Source organism: Cottoperca gobio, chromosome 24 (genome assembly GCF_900634415.1).
Source record: "Cottoperca gobio chromosome 24, fCotGob3.1, whole genome shotgun sequence".
Lineage (NCBI taxonomy): Eukaryota > Metazoa > Chordata > Actinopteri > Perciformes > Bovichtidae > Cottoperca > Cottoperca gobio.
Genome location: NC_041378.1, coordinates 7,868,129 through 7,887,582, shown reverse-complemented (window position 1 = coordinate 7,887,582; position 19,454 = coordinate 7,868,129). Strand labels below are relative to the sequence as shown.

General features: G+C 41.7%; 1 protein-coding gene across 1 annotated transcript in view; it reads right to left on the bottom strand.

Annotated features, from left to right (window-relative positions):
• LOC115003906 (utrophin) overlaps window positions 1-19,454 on the bottom strand; it is a 123,744-nt gene that overhangs the window by 63,814 nt on the left and 40,476 nt on the right. The window contains 28 exon segments of the mRNA XM_029425846.1: window positions 356-561; window positions 755-872; window positions 1,034-1,251; window positions 1,715-1,832; window positions 1,987-2,088; window positions 2,209-2,361; window positions 2,688-2,837; window positions 3,295-3,430; window positions 3,765-3,940; window positions 5,438-5,588; window positions 7,088-7,260; window positions 7,543-7,713; window positions 7,901-7,996; window positions 8,161-8,298; window positions 9,067-9,222; window positions 9,403-9,459; window positions 9,877-10,047; window positions 10,859-10,987; window positions 11,693-11,872; window positions 12,605-12,775; window positions 12,897-13,052; window positions 13,277-13,450; window positions 14,197-14,328; window positions 15,055-15,216; window positions 15,675-15,824; window positions 17,444-17,578; window positions 18,233-18,424; window positions 19,186-19,356. Of these exon segments, the coding sequence (XP_029281706.1) occupies window positions 356-561; window positions 755-872; window positions 1,034-1,251; window positions 1,715-1,832; window positions 1,987-2,088; window positions 2,209-2,361; window positions 2,688-2,837; window positions 3,295-3,430; window positions 3,765-3,940; window positions 5,438-5,588; window positions 7,088-7,260; window positions 7,543-7,713; window positions 7,901-7,996; window positions 8,161-8,298; window positions 9,067-9,222; window positions 9,403-9,459; window positions 9,877-10,047; window positions 10,859-10,987; window positions 11,693-11,872; window positions 12,605-12,775; window positions 12,897-13,052; window positions 13,277-13,450; window positions 14,197-14,328; window positions 15,055-15,216; window positions 15,675-15,824; window positions 17,444-17,578; window positions 18,233-18,424; window positions 19,186-19,356 (4,242 nt within the window).

The following is a 19,454-nucleotide window of genomic DNA, read 5'->3' as shown; positions in this document are numbered from 1 at the left end:
TGCTTCCTATAATGCGTCGGACACACTCATGGGGCAGAATTTGTTTCCATAAACCCTCGGACAGGTCATCTTCTCAAATTTAGATGATGGATGATGTGGGTGTATGGATCCTATTAAAGTTCAAAGTGATACTGCAGAGAGGTGGATTAATCATTCCCACCTTGCACAGACTTATAAAACTTTATAAAGTTGTGTTTAGTCCAAGATTTTTCTGGAAAGTGAGAAGACAAATTCCCTCGAGTGTATTTCTAGTCTACTGTATGACAAGGATACAGAATCACAATAAATGACCAGAAGAAGGACAGGCCCGCAGAGGACATGAAGAGAAAGTCTAGCAATGAAACTCTTCCCTAACCTTGTTCTCAGCCAGCTGTTTAGTCAGGGGATCGCTGGACTGCTGTAGAAGGTTGTGGAAACGTCCTTCGTTGTGCCCAATGAGAGCGTTCACCTCCTTCCTCTGCTCCTCCCACTGGTTGCTGTGGCCAATCATGTTGTCCAGCTGCTGGAGCCGTGCCTCGACACCATGCTGAGTGCTGTCCCACTGGCTGCGTACCTTCTCCACTTGAGACAGAGACACAAACAGAAAGTGATGGTGGTGCCTTTCAAACAAGACACTGTTAAGTGAAGAGCATGCATCCAAATGCTGTTAGATAAAACTTCAATTAGACATAAAAACAAGTGCACATTTTTTCTGTTGTCTTTGGAGCAGCTAATGTGTTTTGTTTCCAGTGTGATCATCCTGCTTTCTACATACGTTTCTCAGTAATGGATGTGCGGATGTCCAGATTAGAGGTCTTGTTTTTGATGTTCTGTGCCAGTGTGAAAATGTCCTCTAGCTGGGGATGACGCTGTTCCAGGTCACTCTTCGTTACCTGCCAAGAACATAGCACAAAAACACACACACAGGTTTATAGCTCGTAGAAAGTCGAATTCGGCGGTCACCATTTGACAAAATTCATGAACTATTCCATTAAAAACTGTTCATCACACAAACGTATCAACAACTTTTCTCTGCTTGCTCCCCATTTCTCACCTGAAGACGTCCCATAATAGTCCTGATCTCTTCTGTGTCCCCCACAGTGACAATATTAGACTTTAGCATCTGTGTGATGAGGAGAAGCCAGTCTGCCAGTTCTGTGGCTGTCTCGTTGAGGTCGGTGGGCGCCACGGTGTCTGGTGTGTGCGGGGTTTGGTGGTGGGGGTCCTCGCTCATCAGGCTGGCCATCTGCACGGCTGAGGGGACCGCAGACACTGGAGCAGGGGCGAAAAGAGGCGAGTAATGTTGACATATAGAGATTCTTTAAAAGGAAATGATGCAATGAACAATAAAAGATGTTCGAGCGAGAGACGAGGCGCTGTCAAATCGCTCTCAGAGGCTAGAGGCATCACAGTAAATCAAGATGAATGAGGCATCGGGGTTTGTTAAAGTTTTACACAAGCAGGATTTTTTTGCTTGTTGCTTATTTGTTATTTTATCATGCATTTGCAGATCAAGGCACCTGAGTACTTATTACCTCTAATATAATATTTATACGTTTGTTGTCTCTTGTTAATGATCCAATATCTAATGTTCTCATTAAAGGCTTAATACCTCATTGGGACAGTGTTGAATATTTCCATCCCTATTCCATTGATGTATTATATAAATAGAGTTCGGGATACTGAAATGAGAGAAATCATTCATTTAAATAAGTGCGTTCCTAGATATCTTTACCAAGCTGCTGGTGCTGGATGACATGGTGCTGTGTCCAGGGAGAGATGGGCGGCTGGAGAGATTCCCTCAGTCGACCATCCAGAGCTTTCCAATCACCTGCCAGCTCCTCCACTTTACTCTGTACGTACAAATGCATAGACGGGAACAAAACATCAGCAAAAAGGAGTTTACCCAGCTTTTAATAAGACATCCGTCTAAAACGTGTGGACTTTTAACAATGTTACAATTAGTAGTACGTCTTTATTAAATCATATTGTTTTGGAAACTGGCACCTTTTCCTGAGGCAACAGCTGCTGTCGTCGCTGTAGCTCGATAGAATGAGCCAATAGGTCCTCCAGATCCTTCTTCCTGTCCTTCATGGAGGCCTCCAGAGCCTACAGCAGGTAAGAACTCATTTTAGGTACAACTTTTATGTCTTTGATCAAATAAAATAAAAGGATTTACAGTGAGGTTAGACGTGTTGGTTCTTGAGATGTATTATTTAGAAGATATACCTGTGCTTGGCCCGGGTTCAGGCCTCTGGTCATGATTGTCTGGTGTGTGACGACGACCCAGTCGGTGAGTCTGTTCATCCTGTCCTGGAACTGGGCATGACTTTGCAGGTTTGTCTCCACCTCCCCCACTTTGTCCAACAACTCATGAGTCACCTGCAGAGCAAGGAAAAGTGAGTTCAAAAATGAGTGAAAGAAAGACGGCCGAGAAGAAGTCAAAAGCAAACGAAGGAAACGGGTAGAACGGGACGTGTTGCATCTGTTTCGATGTTGTGTTACACGGCTTTTTTGAATACTCGATTCTGATTGGTCGAATACAGCATTCTAGAGACCTTAGAGATACTAATTTAGTAAGTAAGGGAGTGGGTCAGGGTAGGCTAATAAACATTGTAAATATTACAGTATCACAATGTTTACAGTATAAATCCAAGACAAAAGCTTGGAAGACGAGGCAGAATAATAAAATAACGAAAGGTTTGCACCTTGCTCCAGTTGAGGTTGATGACTCTCAGTTTGCCAACATGCTGGTCCCTGCTCTGAGGGCTCACACTTGGACTGGCCAGGATCTGAGGGGCGTGCTTGTTAACCCACCCGAGACGTTCATTCTGTGCATCCATCTCCTCGGCAATGGCCTGCAAGGTGTAAAAGCAATGACCCTTAATACCACAAAGATGGACTGGCTTGTAGATGTAAAGGGAAATCAAGAAGTAACACTGTGAAGGTCAGCGGTAGAGTTGTCATGAAGCCACAGAACATCATTTGTGTGACAGAGAAAAGTAAATCTAGCTGATAGTGTTTTCAGGAAGAAATGAAGACAGAAAACACTGAGTGACTATTCAAAACAAGAGCTGTGAGAATTAGACTCTCTTTGTGTATGTTTTCTGGATCTGACAGGTTTTGCTTGTGATTGAGATACCGAGAGCACGTTGTGGGTACAGTGAAGCAAACGGGGGAAAAGAACAAAAAAAGGCAAACACAGTCAGAGCTGACCATAAAAATAGCTGAATCTACCAGCTCTGAAGCAGAAATAGAAATCTCTGCGCTCCCACGAATCACCCCAGCATGAGTGCGTTTTGGGCCTCGCTGTACCTGGAGTTCTTTGAGGTTGTTGTCAGTGGCAGTGACGGGTGAAGAGCTGACAGCATTTTCTGCCTCCTCCAACCATCCAGCCAGCTCCTCGCGTCTCCTCACCAAATCTGACAGGGCCGGATCTCCTCCAGCCAGCCTGCACACACATACACACACACAGACATACACACACACATTATGTACTCAGATAAGGATCTCCATTTCCCGCAGGTTGCAGGTCTAATCTGAAAATTTACATTTAAATTACTGTTATAGACTGATTGGCCACACCGATAATGTTACCCTGCCAAACGCTGATAAAGAAGCTAAGACTGTCGGTGAGCGGGAGCACTAACCTCTGTGCTACATTATACTGTAAAACCAAATGTAATACAGTCAAGACACAGCAATGATAGTTATCATGTGATAACATGCCCTTAATCTTTTCCATCAGCGACGTAACATCCTGTGTTTTTTCAGGGATACATTACCTGCGCTGTCTCTCAAGGACATGGCGGTTGACCGCTCTCCAACGATGACCGAGTGTGTCCAGCTTTTCTTCGAGCAGGGATCCGTCGGGGGACGACAGGTGCCCAATTATCTGCTCCCCAGCGTGGGTCAGTTCAGCCAGGACGGGCTGGTGGCTGACAAGACCTTCCTCCAGCTCCTAAAATACATATAAAAGGAATGAAAGGGATCACAAAAAAGGTTGAATCGGGGATCAGTCAAGCAGCATTAGCTGAGTCACACAGGGCCAAATCCCCCGCTCAAGTCCATTTCGCCAAGCAAATCTCTGATTGACACAGAGGTATGATTTGTGGCACATTAAGATTTAAGCTGCCAAATCTCTACTTCTTCCACCGAGAGAGATTTAACTTGCCAAGACAGACCCGTAAAGCAAGGTGAGGGATTGTGAAGTCCGCTAAAGGTTGAGTCAGCTAATTGATCTCTCAATTCCCATCCACTTGATCCCTCGCATCAATCTCAGCGACTGTGAAACATGTAAAAGAGCAGGAGAGATGAAGTGTTGCTCGAGCTTTGCAAATCACACTGATAAAGGTGTTAATGGTGGCGGTGCAGTCAGCGATAATGCAGCAGCTTCTAAGAATATAAGTCCCCTGGAAATTAAATTAGCACTTTAGAAATCAAACAAAGTAAAATGAGAGGCCACTTCTCGTCTTACTTTTGAGTACACTTCTCTCCATTTCTCATTGTGCATAACTAGATGTGCAGTGTGTTAGTTTATCAGGTACAGTATAGCATCCATTTTTCCCATTGGGAAAGAAAAAATGTAATCATCTCTGGTCTAACATTTCCAAACATCTAGCTGCTTATATTTCAAACATATTACTAGTGCACCCTTGGGACGTAATAATCTTGCTTTGAGCTTGTAAACATATGGGATATCGTGACTCTATATTTGACTAATTAGTGTTTATAATGACACAAGTGGGCATCCAGAAAAGAATTTGATTATAGATTACCAACAATCTGGTATCTTCAATTGTATTGATTTATGTTTCAAACTAATTGAAGAGGAGTGTATCTTATCAATTGTAGATTCCCGTACGTCCTCAGAAAGTTCTGTATCTAATTCAGACTGTAAGAGTCGAGTAGAGCGTAGATTTGGTTCATAATCTCTTTAGGCTAAGAACTAAACTCCAAAACAGATTTAAAGAAAAAGCCGGGCGGTAATGATGCAAAGTGAGCCGAGTACCAGGATACAAAGCTGCAAAGCTGCAAAAAAAGAAGTGAGTTAGGGATTTTAAATTTGAATCTGCTCAAATGATGAATCATTGAGTATTTCAAGTATTTTATTGTGACTAATCCATTCTTGGTCCAGGTATACAAGGATCCATCCATCATTGAGGGTTTAAACATATTGTTTCTTGCTTTAGGGGCATTGATGGAATTATTAAGTGACAAGGCTCACAAACCTTCAAAGAGTGCTTACCCACTGGGTATATAGAGTAATTGTATATAAGTTCAGGTGGTGGGAACTTGGAACAAAGTAATTTTCTATAATGTCATAAAAATATGTAAAAACAATATATTCTGCACTAAAGGGAGATTTACAGATGTCTCTGTGGTGGTGTGACTGTAAAAACACCAGTATACATGCAAAGTGCAGCAGTCACACACATTTGTACAACGCTCCGCTCACCTCTTGGTGGTGTCGTGCAGAGGTCAGGTCCAGCTGTCCATCAGGGCCAACACTCTCCGACAGCTGCGTCTCTGTATCGGTCAGCCACTGGTTCAGGTCATTCATGTCACAGTGGAAATGCCTCCACTCCTCTACGGCGCGGTCAAAACTCCTGCAGCAGAACAAACAAACAAACAAATAAACAAACACCAGGTCTTTCTTTATGATCATTTACATCCAAAACTGTAAATAATGTTTGTAAGGTAAAATTGAAAAAGTGAAAGTCAATAGGAAATATGTAACGAATCTGACAAACATGCAAATATCCCTCAGAAAATCCAAACAAATAAATGCAAAATATTTAGCAACAAATGGTTGATGTGTGAATCGCGTGCACAGGACACTATTTATCTTTGTTTGATTTAACACAGAAATGGAAATGTCCACACTGTGAAAGTTCATTTCAAGGAGATACAGATACTGATCACCCAGCATAATCTTTTTAAGAAATGTTTTCGTTCTCCAACCTTCAAGCTCAGTTCATTTTGTAGACTTCTTGATTTGAATGATGAGAGTGGATTTTGGCTTTAATTGCTCCTTCATGACTGATTATAAATATTTGTCTTCGCTCTTGTTTAGGGGCGAGTGGGCTTAATGTAGAACGGGATGACGGATTCATGAATTCTAGTCTCTTACGGTACAATTGAGTTTACCCCCAATGGGAAATTGCACAGTTTATGATAAGGGAAAATGGTACAGTTGACCTCTATTAAACACCAGAAAATGTCATAGCAATCAGGAACCCCTGACAACCTCAGAAAACATTCAGAGATGAGATTGAATAAATCAGTATAGACCGAGAGGCTGATTACTTAAAATGCCTAATATAAAAAACAGATCTTTATCTTATTGATGGTCTGCATGAGGTCTATTTCCTCTTACAGCACCGTTTGGAGCACAACAAATCTGATGAGAGAGACATGGTGAGGAAATGAGTTTTGGATGAGCAATTTTACAAAATACACTCCATTCTTTAGATTTTTAATGATGCCCAGAGGTTATTGTGATTACAGACGGAGTGCTTCAGCATTTGTGTGCAATCTTCAAAATTAGCTTAGTAGTTTATTCTAGCATGTGCAAATACTGTACTCAGCAAATGAAGACGTTGTTTACGCCCAAGGAATTGTGTTGATGGTATTCAAGGTCACCCTCTGTGTGTGTGTGAGTGTGTGTGTGTGTGTGTGTCAGTTAGGGAATGAGTGGGTGACAACGTGAATAGCCATGACATTGTTTATGCCCATGGAAATGTTTTGATAGTAATCAAGGTCAGTGTGTGTGTGTGTGTGTGTGTGTGTGTGTGTGTGTGTGTGTGTGTGTGTGTGTGTGTGTGTGTGTGTGTCTCGGGAGCGCCTTTGTCCATCTCTTTATCTGTTCCTGCTGTCTCCTGAATAGCGGACAGCTGGCATTTAATGTCCATGCAGCTTGGAACACATTTCCTGACACACAGTTTCACACACATTTACATCTGAAAATAGAAGCTAGTTCACTTCTCTCTCTCCTCCTGAAATATTTCTTCGGGAAGACGTATTCAATTTTGATTCTACAACTGACTTCTAGACGAGGAGTGTGTGTGCTGTGTGATCTGTTTGTGTGTAGAGTTGGTGCACGCACCCCTTGCGGTGGTTGTACATGCGGTTGAGGCGGTCCCACTCTGCATTGAGCTGTGTGAGGGCGTCTCCGATCTGCGCCACCTCAGCAGGCGAAGCTTCCCAAATGGCATCGGGCTGCCGCTCGTGTATCCCTGTGACGTGATCACCAACACGCTCTAGATTCTCCTTGATATTCTGTAAAAAGACAAAATACAAGATGAAGGAAAAGAGACAGCACGGTGAAAGAAAGAGGGAGGGGGGGGAGAATGATTGATACCAGAATACTTTGTTTTGGAAAGCTCTCCCCAAAGTGCAGAACTAGTGTTTTCTATTAAATCCTTTATTTTATTTACAAACAAATGTTCAATAACTTTCCGTCTTGCTGCTTTTTTCCTATTTAACTTTGTTTAAACTGTTAATTTCACAAATACAAAACTGTATTAGCTGTTGTGTAGCAATGGCAATTTGACAACCCACCCTCAGTGTGTCCTCCTGGCTGGAAAAGTCTTCGTAGAGCCCCCCGCTGAGCTCAGAGGAGTTCAGAAGCAACTCGTTGTCGGCCATGGCGAGGAGCACTTTGTTGATGCCCAACAGGTAGTCGGAGGGACTCAGTGAAAGAGCGCTGCTACGCTCCACTGAAGACATCTCCTACACCACAGATGAGCAGGAGAAAAACACAGTGAGAGAGGAAAACTGTATTAACACCTATTGTCCCACATGTCACACTTTGCCAAAACGAACACTGCAGTACAGTGAAAGACACAAGTCAGCGATTATTGTAACATCTTAGTCTATGTGAGCAGACCATGTGTTTATGCATGTGTGAATCCCTCACCTCGGCTGAAAACTCTCTTATCTGCTCTGTGAAGATGCGAGTAGACGACGACTCCACAGAGACTTCAAACTGCCTGATTTGTAGTACCCTTAACTCCTAAAGCAAACACACACACACACACACACACACATTGACCAAACTGCAACATTGTGCACACACAATATGACAGAGAGCTACGTATTCTTAGATAAAAAATAAAAACATTCCTATATAAACCAGGATTGAGGAAGACATAGCATATTTTTTTAAATGCATCTCACCCTGTGAGCAGAATATTGGCTCTGCAGCCGGAGCAGCAGAAGTCTCAACTCCTCCCTCTGGCCGTCGTCTGAAGTTTGCTGCAGCTGTTCTTCTCCTCTTCTCAGCAAGTCTTCCACGCTGGCTTTCTCCTCGTCCATCTGGTGCAGAGTTAGACGGGTCATATGAACAGTTCAAGAGGCTGCGATTCAGATCCAATTAACGCCGAGATGGTTTTTCTTTTTTTTACTACAGCAGTCTTCAATTCATGTTGAATCTATCAATTTAGTTAGCGATAAGAAATAACAACTTACACACCAGAAACTGACATTAGCTGTAAGTTGCTCCTTTGTTCAGAGTGGAGACGATGTAGATGCTTCTAGGGAAAATACTGTTTAAAACACACTAAGAGCTTCCCGACTGGCACACTGACCTTGCTTTGGACTGGTCAGGTCTGTTCAGGCAGTGTGTTTAACGTCATAAACCTTGATAACGCAGATTGAATTCCTGAATGTTAGGCCTTGAAAAGCCAAATCAAAGCTCGTCTTATCAGGCGGCAGCTTTATATAGCCTGTAGCCCGGCATATTCCTCATAGAAAATCTCCTAAAACTTCGGAAAGAGAATAATAGGCAACCTGGGGCAATTTTCTGTGCATGTTTTTCAAATTTCTGTGGGAAATTGCTAGAGATGGCGAAGCTTAATGGAAACCTTTGGCCAGACAATAGACGCCTATTTCACATCCACAGTACTGCATTTGGGGCTCAATTCTAACATAGCAATTACTACTTGGCTGCTCATGCCTCATCTATGTGTCACAATATTACCATAATTATCAATTATCATCATCATCATTGTGAGAACGTTTCTTTGAGAGTGTCATTAAAAACTAAATGAAAAAAGGACGGAATTCAAAGGTGACCTTGTTTACCTTGTCATCATCCAGGATGTCTGTCGGGTCGTGCTGCTGCTGCAGAGCCCTAAGTGTGCCCTGGAGCTCCGCCTGCAGGTCCCTCGCCTCACTGGAGACCAGAACCTTGGCGTGGCGAGTCGGACTCTCTGCTCTGATCACCTGGCTGTGAATGACCTGATGAGGAAGAACAGAAACACGCATCAAGGTCAAAACAAGTAAAATATGTAATCATCTGACTGATGATTCTATCTTCAAAGAGGGAGTTCAGTTGTGGTGTAATTTGTGATAATACACCGACGCCCCAATAGAGCTCGTTCAGCTATTTTCAATGTAGTTTGGATGAAATTGCCGTACCTGCTGAGGTATCTGCTGGATCAACTCAACACCTCCCGACTCCAGACTGATCATCATCTGAATGCAAAAAGACAAGAAACAGACAAAGTGACTGTACAGACTATACCACATGCTTTCTATTTGAAAGTTGAACCTTTTTTGTGCTCATAGCAGGATCAAATTACACATATTTTGCCACAAATCCAGCGTACCGCGCCTTTCCTTTACGATACATGCAGCGGTGCACTTTGTGTGTGGATATGTATATTAAATTATTTATTTTATTTTTGTTTGCATATATTGTGTATGTGTTTTTCAGTTGAATTATATTTATAGTTCAAGATAATCCAAAGTTTAATAAATGCATGATGTTCCCAAAGACGATGAGTAATGGTGTTAAATACTTGTGATCTGAATATTGACCAAAATTATTGTGATTATGACTTTTGCCGTCATCTAGCCGCCTTAGTTCACATGCAGTGTGTGCTTTTGTACCTTGGCAGTTTTGATGTGTTGGGAGACTTTGTCAAAGTTGCAGTTGAGCTCAGCCAGTTTGGGCTCCACCACATCTCGGCAGGCGGGCCCCCTGCTGGTCATCAGGATGATGGCCTGGTCCCTCACGTTGTCCACGCGCAGACCGATGTCCTCCAGCTCCTCTAGCATGCGCTGAGGACAGAGCACAGAGTAGCCGGTCATCTATTTAAATCAGTTTATGCTATCAGTCATTCTCTCTCAGACTGGATGGCAGCCTTGCCTCGGTTCAGAGCAAAGAGCTTAGCACAGCATGTACTGATGAAGGTCAGCAGGGCCGGGTACCTGCTGATATTTAGTGGAGCCCTTCAGTTGTCATGGCGAGAGGAAGGGAAGCGTTAAGAATTTAATATAACTGTAGGATAAATTATTTGACACGACCAGTAAAAAGGCTCAGCTTCTCCTCATTCCTTATTTTCTCGCCATGTTCTTTCCCATACTTCAACGAACCTTTCTCTCACTCTCTTTTTTTTATTCCAATTGGTGACACATGGTGAAGTTGGGCAAATATAATTCAGAACGTCACACAAAGAAAGTCAGGATACGTGTGCTTCTTGAAAATTCCTATCTTAACCAAGCATAAAACATTTCTGCTAAATGCCCCATTTTGTGAATCCAAAATGGGGCATTTAGAAATCATTGATCATTGCCTTGCTATTCCTTTTATGTAGAAAGACATTAGCATACCCACAAGGTAACAGGATTGCCTTCTGCCAGAGGAAGTAGTTTCCATAAAGCAATTCTAAACTACTATCACTGCATGTCATGGAAGAAGCTCTGCCAATTCTTACATATAGTCAGACGTATAAACGAATAACTTTGTAAGGATAATATGGAAACAGACCTATATGTACCGGGCGTGCTGCTGTATCCACACTTTACTCTCTCTCTTTATTTATTCATGCAGATGCTTTCTCTCTCACTATGTAAAAACTTCCTGCCTTACCTTTACCACCTTCTCCTTCTCCGACGGGGCGAGCCGCTCGGCCTCGTCCAGGTGGATCTGGGTCTGGTAGAGCCAGGTGCTGATGTGAGCCACGTTCTCATCTAAAATCTCCACTTCATTCTGGTGACTCTGCACTCGTACAAGGAAAAACAAAGGCTCAGTGTTTCCATTAAGAAGTAAAAACATTAATTACTGTTAAAGGTCCTCCTGTGTTCCCCCCCCCCCCCCCATTTACTACTTAATCTAAAACACATTTTAATTATTCTCTGAGGGTTCCATTATCTTTATATGACTTGCTGCAGAGCACAAGAAGAAGAAACACTTCGTAGTCTCTTCAAATGGCAAATATATTTTTATTGAAGGTGATTTGCATGTCCTTGTTTTGTTCTTGACTTTAAGTTTATTTCTTTGTCTAACTACCGCAATCTTTAGACTTACACCACATAATGAGGAGTTGTTTATTTTGGGTTGTAAAGAAATAACCTTGTAAGGCCATTTCCCCCCCCAGGGTTCATAAAAACAACTTTATAATTTAATTAACTTTTTTTCCAATACCAAACCTTTGATTATTCCAGCACACTGGATATGTATTATAAAAGAATTCCTTGTTAATACAAAAAATATTCTCATTACTGACAAATTGCGTGTTACAAGAGCTAAGACAAAAATACATTGCATCTCCCAAGGGTAGCGTTTGCAAAAGATAGCAAATAAAGGTTTAAGCATAAACTATAAAAAGCAGGTGGGAGATTCTACTTACTCAGAGAAAATAAAATAAAGAAGACAGCAACTCTTTATTTATTAAACCTTACTCTATAAAATATTTGCACTCACCAGCACAGCACTGAGCCAGTCCTCGGTCCAGGTGTGGACACGTCTCCAGGCTTCATTGAGGCCACCGAGTTTGTCGTCCAGCTGAGCCTCGCTGCCCTCCACCAGAGTCTGCACACCGGCGCTGGTCTCCATCAGGCTGGACAGCTCCACCTTACGACGCTCAGACTCCTTCAGCAGGCCCTGGAGGAGGGACACACACACACACACACAATGCAATATACAGTATAATAAACATGTGATGACCTCCATGTTTGAATAATTTATTGCCATATCAGAAAGCTGTGGTTAGGATTTATTGTACAGCACACACACACACACACACACACACACACACACACAGCATATAAGGCATAGATCAAGGGTCAATATATTCATATATTCAACTGCAAATACATTTTAGAATATAAAAATACATACATATTAAAAAAAATAAGAATACATTTGGAGAGCAAAAAAGTACTTTGATGAATCCTTTAACACATTCTCATGTACTGTAGTGTGAAGCTGCGAATCATTTAAAATTCATAGGTTTCAGTTTTAATACTGTTTCTGAGTCTGTTGTATGAAGGGGTCTAAGGCGTGTTGGATTCAGTGTGTGGGACGTTTCTGTCCTTTTCACTGAATATAAATCCTAGAGAGGCAAAAAGCATCCGTACATCTTAACACCGTTTTACTATTTAAAGGGTGGATGATGAATTTAATCAATGCTCTTTTTTTTGTTGTTTTTTTAACACTGAAGCATTCCCCAGTCGTCTTTTTTTCATAATGCTGTTGCAGTTTATCTCCAGAAAGAGAGAGATTGGTGTTTCCAGGATCAACCTACTGTCCTTCTCCTCCATCTACTGGCCAGAAGCAGAAACACTTCTTTGCTCGTCCTGAAGAGATTTGATGAACAGTGGACCATTTACTCACATTAGCCCATGCGATCTCAGCATCAATTTCCGCTGGCATGTCTCCACAGCTGTTCTTCTGCTGGAGCTGAGCCTCATTGGTGGTCAGCCACTCCTCCAGGCCGGCGCTCTCCTTCTGGAACTTCTGAGACAGAGACAAAGCTTTTTCCAGGTCCTGCTTGCCCTCCGTTACCTGTAAAGAGAAAGAAAACAAAGGTGTTTTAAACTAGCCTTAAGAGATATTTAACATTACTTGTAATGCAACATGAGCTGCATTTTGTTGAACAGGGAGAATAAACAGAAGAATAAATGACCTGTGCCCCCAGGTCATTGTAGAGCAGTTTCAGAGCAGTGAGCTGTTCGTCCATGGCCTTAGGGTTCTCCGTCTGCTGTTTCTGCACAATCTGTCGACCAGTCTTTATCACCGTCTCCACCTCCAGCTTCACCTCACTCAGCAACTTGTAAAGTTTCTATAATTGAAAAAACAAAAAAAGGAAAATGAGCCCATGAGTGAGAGCGAGAGAGACTTTTTGTGTTTGTGTCTGCATAAATATCTAACTAGGCTGGAAGATATTTTTAGCTTATTATCATTTAACCCTTTAAGTGTGCACACGGAACAGTTCACGCAATTAGCAACAAATGAAACCATGATTGTTTGTGCATAAGAAGAGATTGAGAAAGTTGTAGCCTTCACCATGCAACCACCGAGGTGGGACTGGATTTTCTCCGGGTCCACGTCCCTGATGTCCAGAATGTGCAGGTCAGCCTTGGCACCATCCAGGACTCTCTTACAGTCCAACATGCGCTGCTCAAAGTTAGCTGGCTTCTGGAACAGCTGGTACTTTGTGGAGATCTCCCTCAGTTTCCTCTGCAGTGGGTGAAAGGAGAGGTCACAACACAGATCACACACACACACACACACACACACACACACACACACACACACACACACAGATCACAGACACACACAGATCAGACGCACACAGATCACAGACACACACACACACGGATCAGACACACACACACACACAGATCAGACACACACACACACAGATCACAGACACACACACACGGATCAGACACACACACACACAGATCAGACACACACACACACAGATCACAGACACACACACAGATCAGACACACACAGATCACAGAACACACACACAGATCACAGATTACTCACACAGATCAGACACACACAGATCAGACACACACAGATCACAGACACACACAGATCACAGAACACTACACAGATCACAGATTACTCACAGATCACAGAACTTTTTAAATATTGATGGGTGGATTTTTGTTTGTATTAATATATTGTGGATCTGTTCTTTGTTTCAGGGCAGATCAGGATGTACTGTGTCGTTCTGTGTCTGACTCGACGTGTTGAATAAACTGCCAGAAAAACAACTCTGTTCAACTTGTGGCCTGATTGTTTGATTAAATCTTAATTTGATGGAGTTTAGAGAACCTACCTTTCAATTTAATCAAAGTATTTGTCGGATTAATTCTTATGCCATAGTTATGTAGTGATGGAGGCAGGAGAAACCAGTCTGACATGACTCCCTGCAGTTACTGATGTTCTCCAGAAGGAGGCAGTGTTACCTGTAGCTGGTCCAGCATGGTCCCACTTCGAGCAGCTTTGCCATCAGTTGTGGGGGGAGGCAAGTTGGCCACGTTCCTCTTCCTCATCTCCTCCACTGTCACCTCGTGGGCTGCGATGTCTGCCCCGATGGTCTAAAGAAAAAGTGGAAATCAACACGTACACCATGAATATATGTGCATTCCTAGACGGACCCTCTTATACCTGATGAGATCTAAGAACAAAATATATTTATTTTCATTTAAAAAGTATACATTTATTTTAGTTTTTTAGACAGCTGACTACTAGCACCAATGGACAACCTGACGTGTCACTGTGTGTATATTATTTTAATGTTGTGGTCGTCCACCAGTTGGAGGGTCAGAGGGTCGGTGCTTCGATTCCCAGCCCATGTGGTCAACATGTCAAAGTGTCCTTGGGCAAGATACTGAACCCCCAAATTGCTCACGGTGGAAATGGCCAACGGTGTGTGAATGTTTATCGCTCCTGATGAGCACGCATCGGACTCTGTGTGACATGTGGTGTAAAGCGCTTTGACTGGTCGCAAACATTGGAAAAGCGCTTTATAAAGAGCAGTCCAAGTGTCACTTCTTGTTTGGTTAACCTCCGCAGGGTTGGGAGGATAACTTTAAAAAATGTCTTCTGATACAATCACTAATTATTTGTTTAGGTCGGTAATCTAATTCAAGAATCACAATATTAAAAGTAGCGTTACTTGATTACTTTTCATTACTTCCAATGAACCACCTTTTCATGCTGGGATGCCTCTCGGCAAAAAGAATAATCTTGATGAACTGCAAAGTGCGCAAACCATCTTGCACTGCATCGATGCAGAAAGTGTGTGCACATGTGTACTGTACCAGTGCCTCCTGTGGGAGCTGGAAGGCGTCGACACGGTCAGTGAGGTAGGAGGTGAGTGTGTTGTCCAGCTGGTTCAGAGACTCTTGCAGTGTTTGGAGCGCCTGTTCGTTCTCCTTCAGAGTCTGCAGCTGCTGCTCAAGGCTGATCTGCCTGTTCACCGCCTGGAGAGGGGGGAAGGGGGGGAGGGGGTGTCAACATTACGATATAATGTCAAGTCCTGCTGCTGTAGATGGAAAAGACTGAATATACTTGCAGGTATATCTACTTAATAACAATTACACACATTTTTTTCAGTTGCATTTGACTTGATTGAATATTATAATGAACTTTGTGCTGATATGGTGAAAAAATATAAATATTTAATCCATTTTAATATCAATATGACAAAACATAAATGTGTTTGGGATCATTATCAAAAGAATCTCAATTCAGTATCTGGTGACAGTTTTCTGTGTACAACCTAAGGATGTATTTGGACTCAATGTATCAAATACAAATTCCTACAGGTAAAGACAACATTTACTGAAAAACTAAAGCCAAACATAATGGATGCCTTTTTTTGTTCAGCAACAAACAAGCGCATCCAACATTTTCTTACACACAAAGCCAAGGTCCTGACCTGGTGGTTGAGTTGCTCGTAATGGGAATTGAAGGCCTCTAGCTTTTCGCTAATGAGTTCGTCTAGTATGCCCCCGTCTATCAGCGTCTGACCCAGCTCTCTGATTTGCGTCCGATTGTCCCCGGGGTGGCGAAGCGCACTCTCCAAAGACTGGTGGTGAATAGGAAGATGGAGAAGATGGTAAAGTTATGAGCAAAGAATCAGAAAAATCAAGCAAAGAGGGAAAGAAAGGAAATTTGTGAAAATGCGAGGAAATTATAAAAATGAAATAGTCCTTTGATAAAGCCTCAAAAAAAGATCAAGGAAGTTGCTTCACAGTTCCAAAAAGGTGCCAAAGAAACTTGACCAAAGCGAGGAAAATATAACGCCAGAGAGAAAAAAGAAATCCAGGGAATTACTGAAAAATTAATGTGTGTGTGTGTGTGTGTGTGTGTGTGTGTGTGTGTGTGTTAGTATGAGAAAGAACCAAAAAGCTGAGCAAACAGATGGAGTGCAGACGCATTGTTGGGTGTGTCAGATGGAGGAAAACCTAGAGAAGATGATAACTGAACGAGAAATGAGAGACAAGTGAGAGAGAAGCTCGTCGAGTGACGGCACTTGTTTGGATCCAACAGTCATTGTTTATGTGGGGTCATTAAATATGCTTTTCCTTCCCGGAGGCAATGGACACAGACAGAGCGACAGCCCCCTCCAGAGGGGTGAGTCTGATTAGGAAAGTGGGAGAATGGAAAGGGTGAGGGGTGACAGAGGGAGGTTTAGAAGAATGGAGATGGAGAGAGAGAGAGAGAGAGAGAGAGAGAGAGAGAGAGAGAGAGAGAGGAGAGAGAGAGAGAGAGAGAGAGAATAAAAGAAAGAGACAGAGAGAACGAATAGATCAAGAGAAAAATGAGAGATACGAGCTAGACGAGGGATAGCGATATAATAGAGCTATAGAGAGATAGATAGGATAGATAAGTAGAGAGATAACCACATAGAGACACAGATATATACATATATATAGATATATAGATATATCGATATAGATATATCATAGAATAGAGAGAGAGAGAGACACCCAGAAAGAGGAGAAAGACTGGAAGGGGGAGAAAAAGAAGGAAAAAACACAAGACAAAGAGGAGAAGGGGAAACATTGTCTTCAAGGGTCTTCAATTTCCTTCATCACTATGCGATGTTACAGAAGCAGCACTGTGATTAAAGCGAGTGTGACAGTCACGCTGCAGGCAAGTATACAGATATAGCAACGGAGCAAGACAAGGCACAAGACGTTTGTAAGACAAAGTCAAAGGAAATGAGAATATTTACACAGTTTGAATATTAAATGGCCCTGTTTGGTTTAAGAAATACACCGTCTCAGACCGATGAAGACCGTGTCGATTGGTGAAGAGATTCTATCTGTGGGGTCTTAACTCAGTTCCTGGGTGTCCATCGGATCGAGATTCTCTCAAACATAAAGTAGGTACAGAAATATAAAATAAATGCTGGTCTAACTATATAATACATTATTTATATATTTACTCATAAGTAGTTCTCACAGTATTATTCACTTTCTGTTGAGGTTTTTCTAAGAAGCTTTTCCAAAAGTAATCCAGTAGTTTACAGTAATATAGGAGCATTTTCTATGTATGTACAGGTTGTGAAATATGAAAACTAGAAAAGAAATATTGTCGATATATTCGACAAAACCAACGTTTTTAAAATACTGAGAAAATTAACAAGAAAGAAAAGTATAAGATGAATAAATAAATAAATAAATGTCTTTGCATTTGTACCTCCAGAGCTTCATTGACGGCCTCAGTGCTCTCTGATAAGTTGTCAGCAGCTTGGACCTTCTCCCCCAGAGTGTTGAGCCAACTCTGCTCCATATCCAAGTACTGAAGCAACTCCATCCAGCAGGACCAAACCTCCTACACAGTAAACACGCATAAACACTCAGTCAGAAACGTTTAAATACAGCTGTGCACAACCGGAGAAACATAAATGACGTTACTACAAAGAGACAGCTGAATTAAGTATGCCCTCACTCACGATCTTAAAGGACGATATGAAAAGAAACTTCCCTGTCAGGCATTTTTACAAAAGAAAACCTCAAATTAAACGGCAGCATTCTACAAACAAAGACAGGAATGTGCCGGATGGACTTCAGGCAGAGAGTATACATGAACATAAGCACAACTCAGTGACGTGTCTGACCTTTACCCTGCAGAGTCTGAGGGATGATAATCAAACTGTGCCCCAAACTATGACTTTGCACTCACAGATTAGCTCTGAAATGCAGAACTTCTTTTGTTCTTCGCATGAACATTAACAAAAGTGTCGTGCCATGTCATTCCACCGTGGGAGTTTGCAAGTTGACCGACAAATTGGGCAATTAATGCATAAAATTATAATTGTATTTTTGCAGCTTTGTACCCTACAACTACACTGATAGCGGCGCTGTGGTGCATGTATACATCTCAAACAATAAAAGCATTGGTGGCCATTACTTCTAACGGAAGCCAGAAAACTCTATTTGTCAGACACCAAATATTTTTGGACAGACAAACCAACACACACATTACCTCCAGAGTGTGACACTTGCTCTTAAGGCGGTCACACAGCTTGTGGTAGTTGGCTAGAACCCCGTCGAGCTCTGTAGTGAGCTCCTGTGCATTGCCTCCACCAGGGGGCGATGTTCTGGACACCAGCGTGTTGATGCTGTCCTTCAGGATCTTTACCTTCACCTCCTTCTGTAGCACATCCTCTTTAGCCCTCTGTGAGAGAGGGAAGATGAAAATGACAGCAGATACAAAAGGAAGACCGTTAGACTCACACACTCCAATAAAGCACAAAATGTTTATCAGAGAATCACCATATTTCCCCAAGGTTCCAAAATGTTTAATTTAAAGTGTCCCTATTAGGTTATAACTACGGCTGCACGATACGAGGAAAACATGCGATAACATTGTTGAATATCGGAAAAACAATATTACTTGGGATAAACTTATTAAAGTGTACTCCGTTCTGCATTTTGATGTTCTTACTACACTGCTTAAATATGATTAAAAGAGGAATTATTTTTTAACAATCATTTATTGAACTAAACCCAAAAGGCAGCAAAAAATTAATTTAAAAAATGATAGTTACATTTTAAAGTGCAGTTTTCTACGGATAACAAAAAACAATTGTAGTCTTTCATGTGTTTACTGCACAAGATGAAGATAAAATGTTTTAAATATATCTATCTATCTTATCTATCTCTATCTATCTATTATCTATCTATATATATATATATATATATAATATATATCTATATATATATCTATCTCTATATCTATATATCTCTATCTATATAGATATATATCTCTATATCTCTATATCTCTATATCCATATATCTCTATCTATATAGATATATATCTCTATATCTCTATATCTCTATATCTCTAGATATATAGATATATAGATATATAGATATATAGATATATAGATATATAGATATATAGATAGTGCATCCCTTGTTGTAACCACACCCACCTTCATCTCCTCCAGCGACGATTCCAGCTCCTCAGGACTCTTGTATTCAAAGTCCCTCATGAGAAACTCCTCATCAACTTGGGTCATCCACTCCTGCATCTCCGCCAAGTCCTTCCTCAGATTCACCTGCCTCTCCCGATTCTCTCCCACGCACTTTTGATGTCTCAGCAGCTGGAGGTAAGCATATAACATTACGTTTGTGAGTAAAAAACAAGACTCTGTGGGACAGAATATGTCTTACGTCACATGTGACATTTTAGTGTCACATG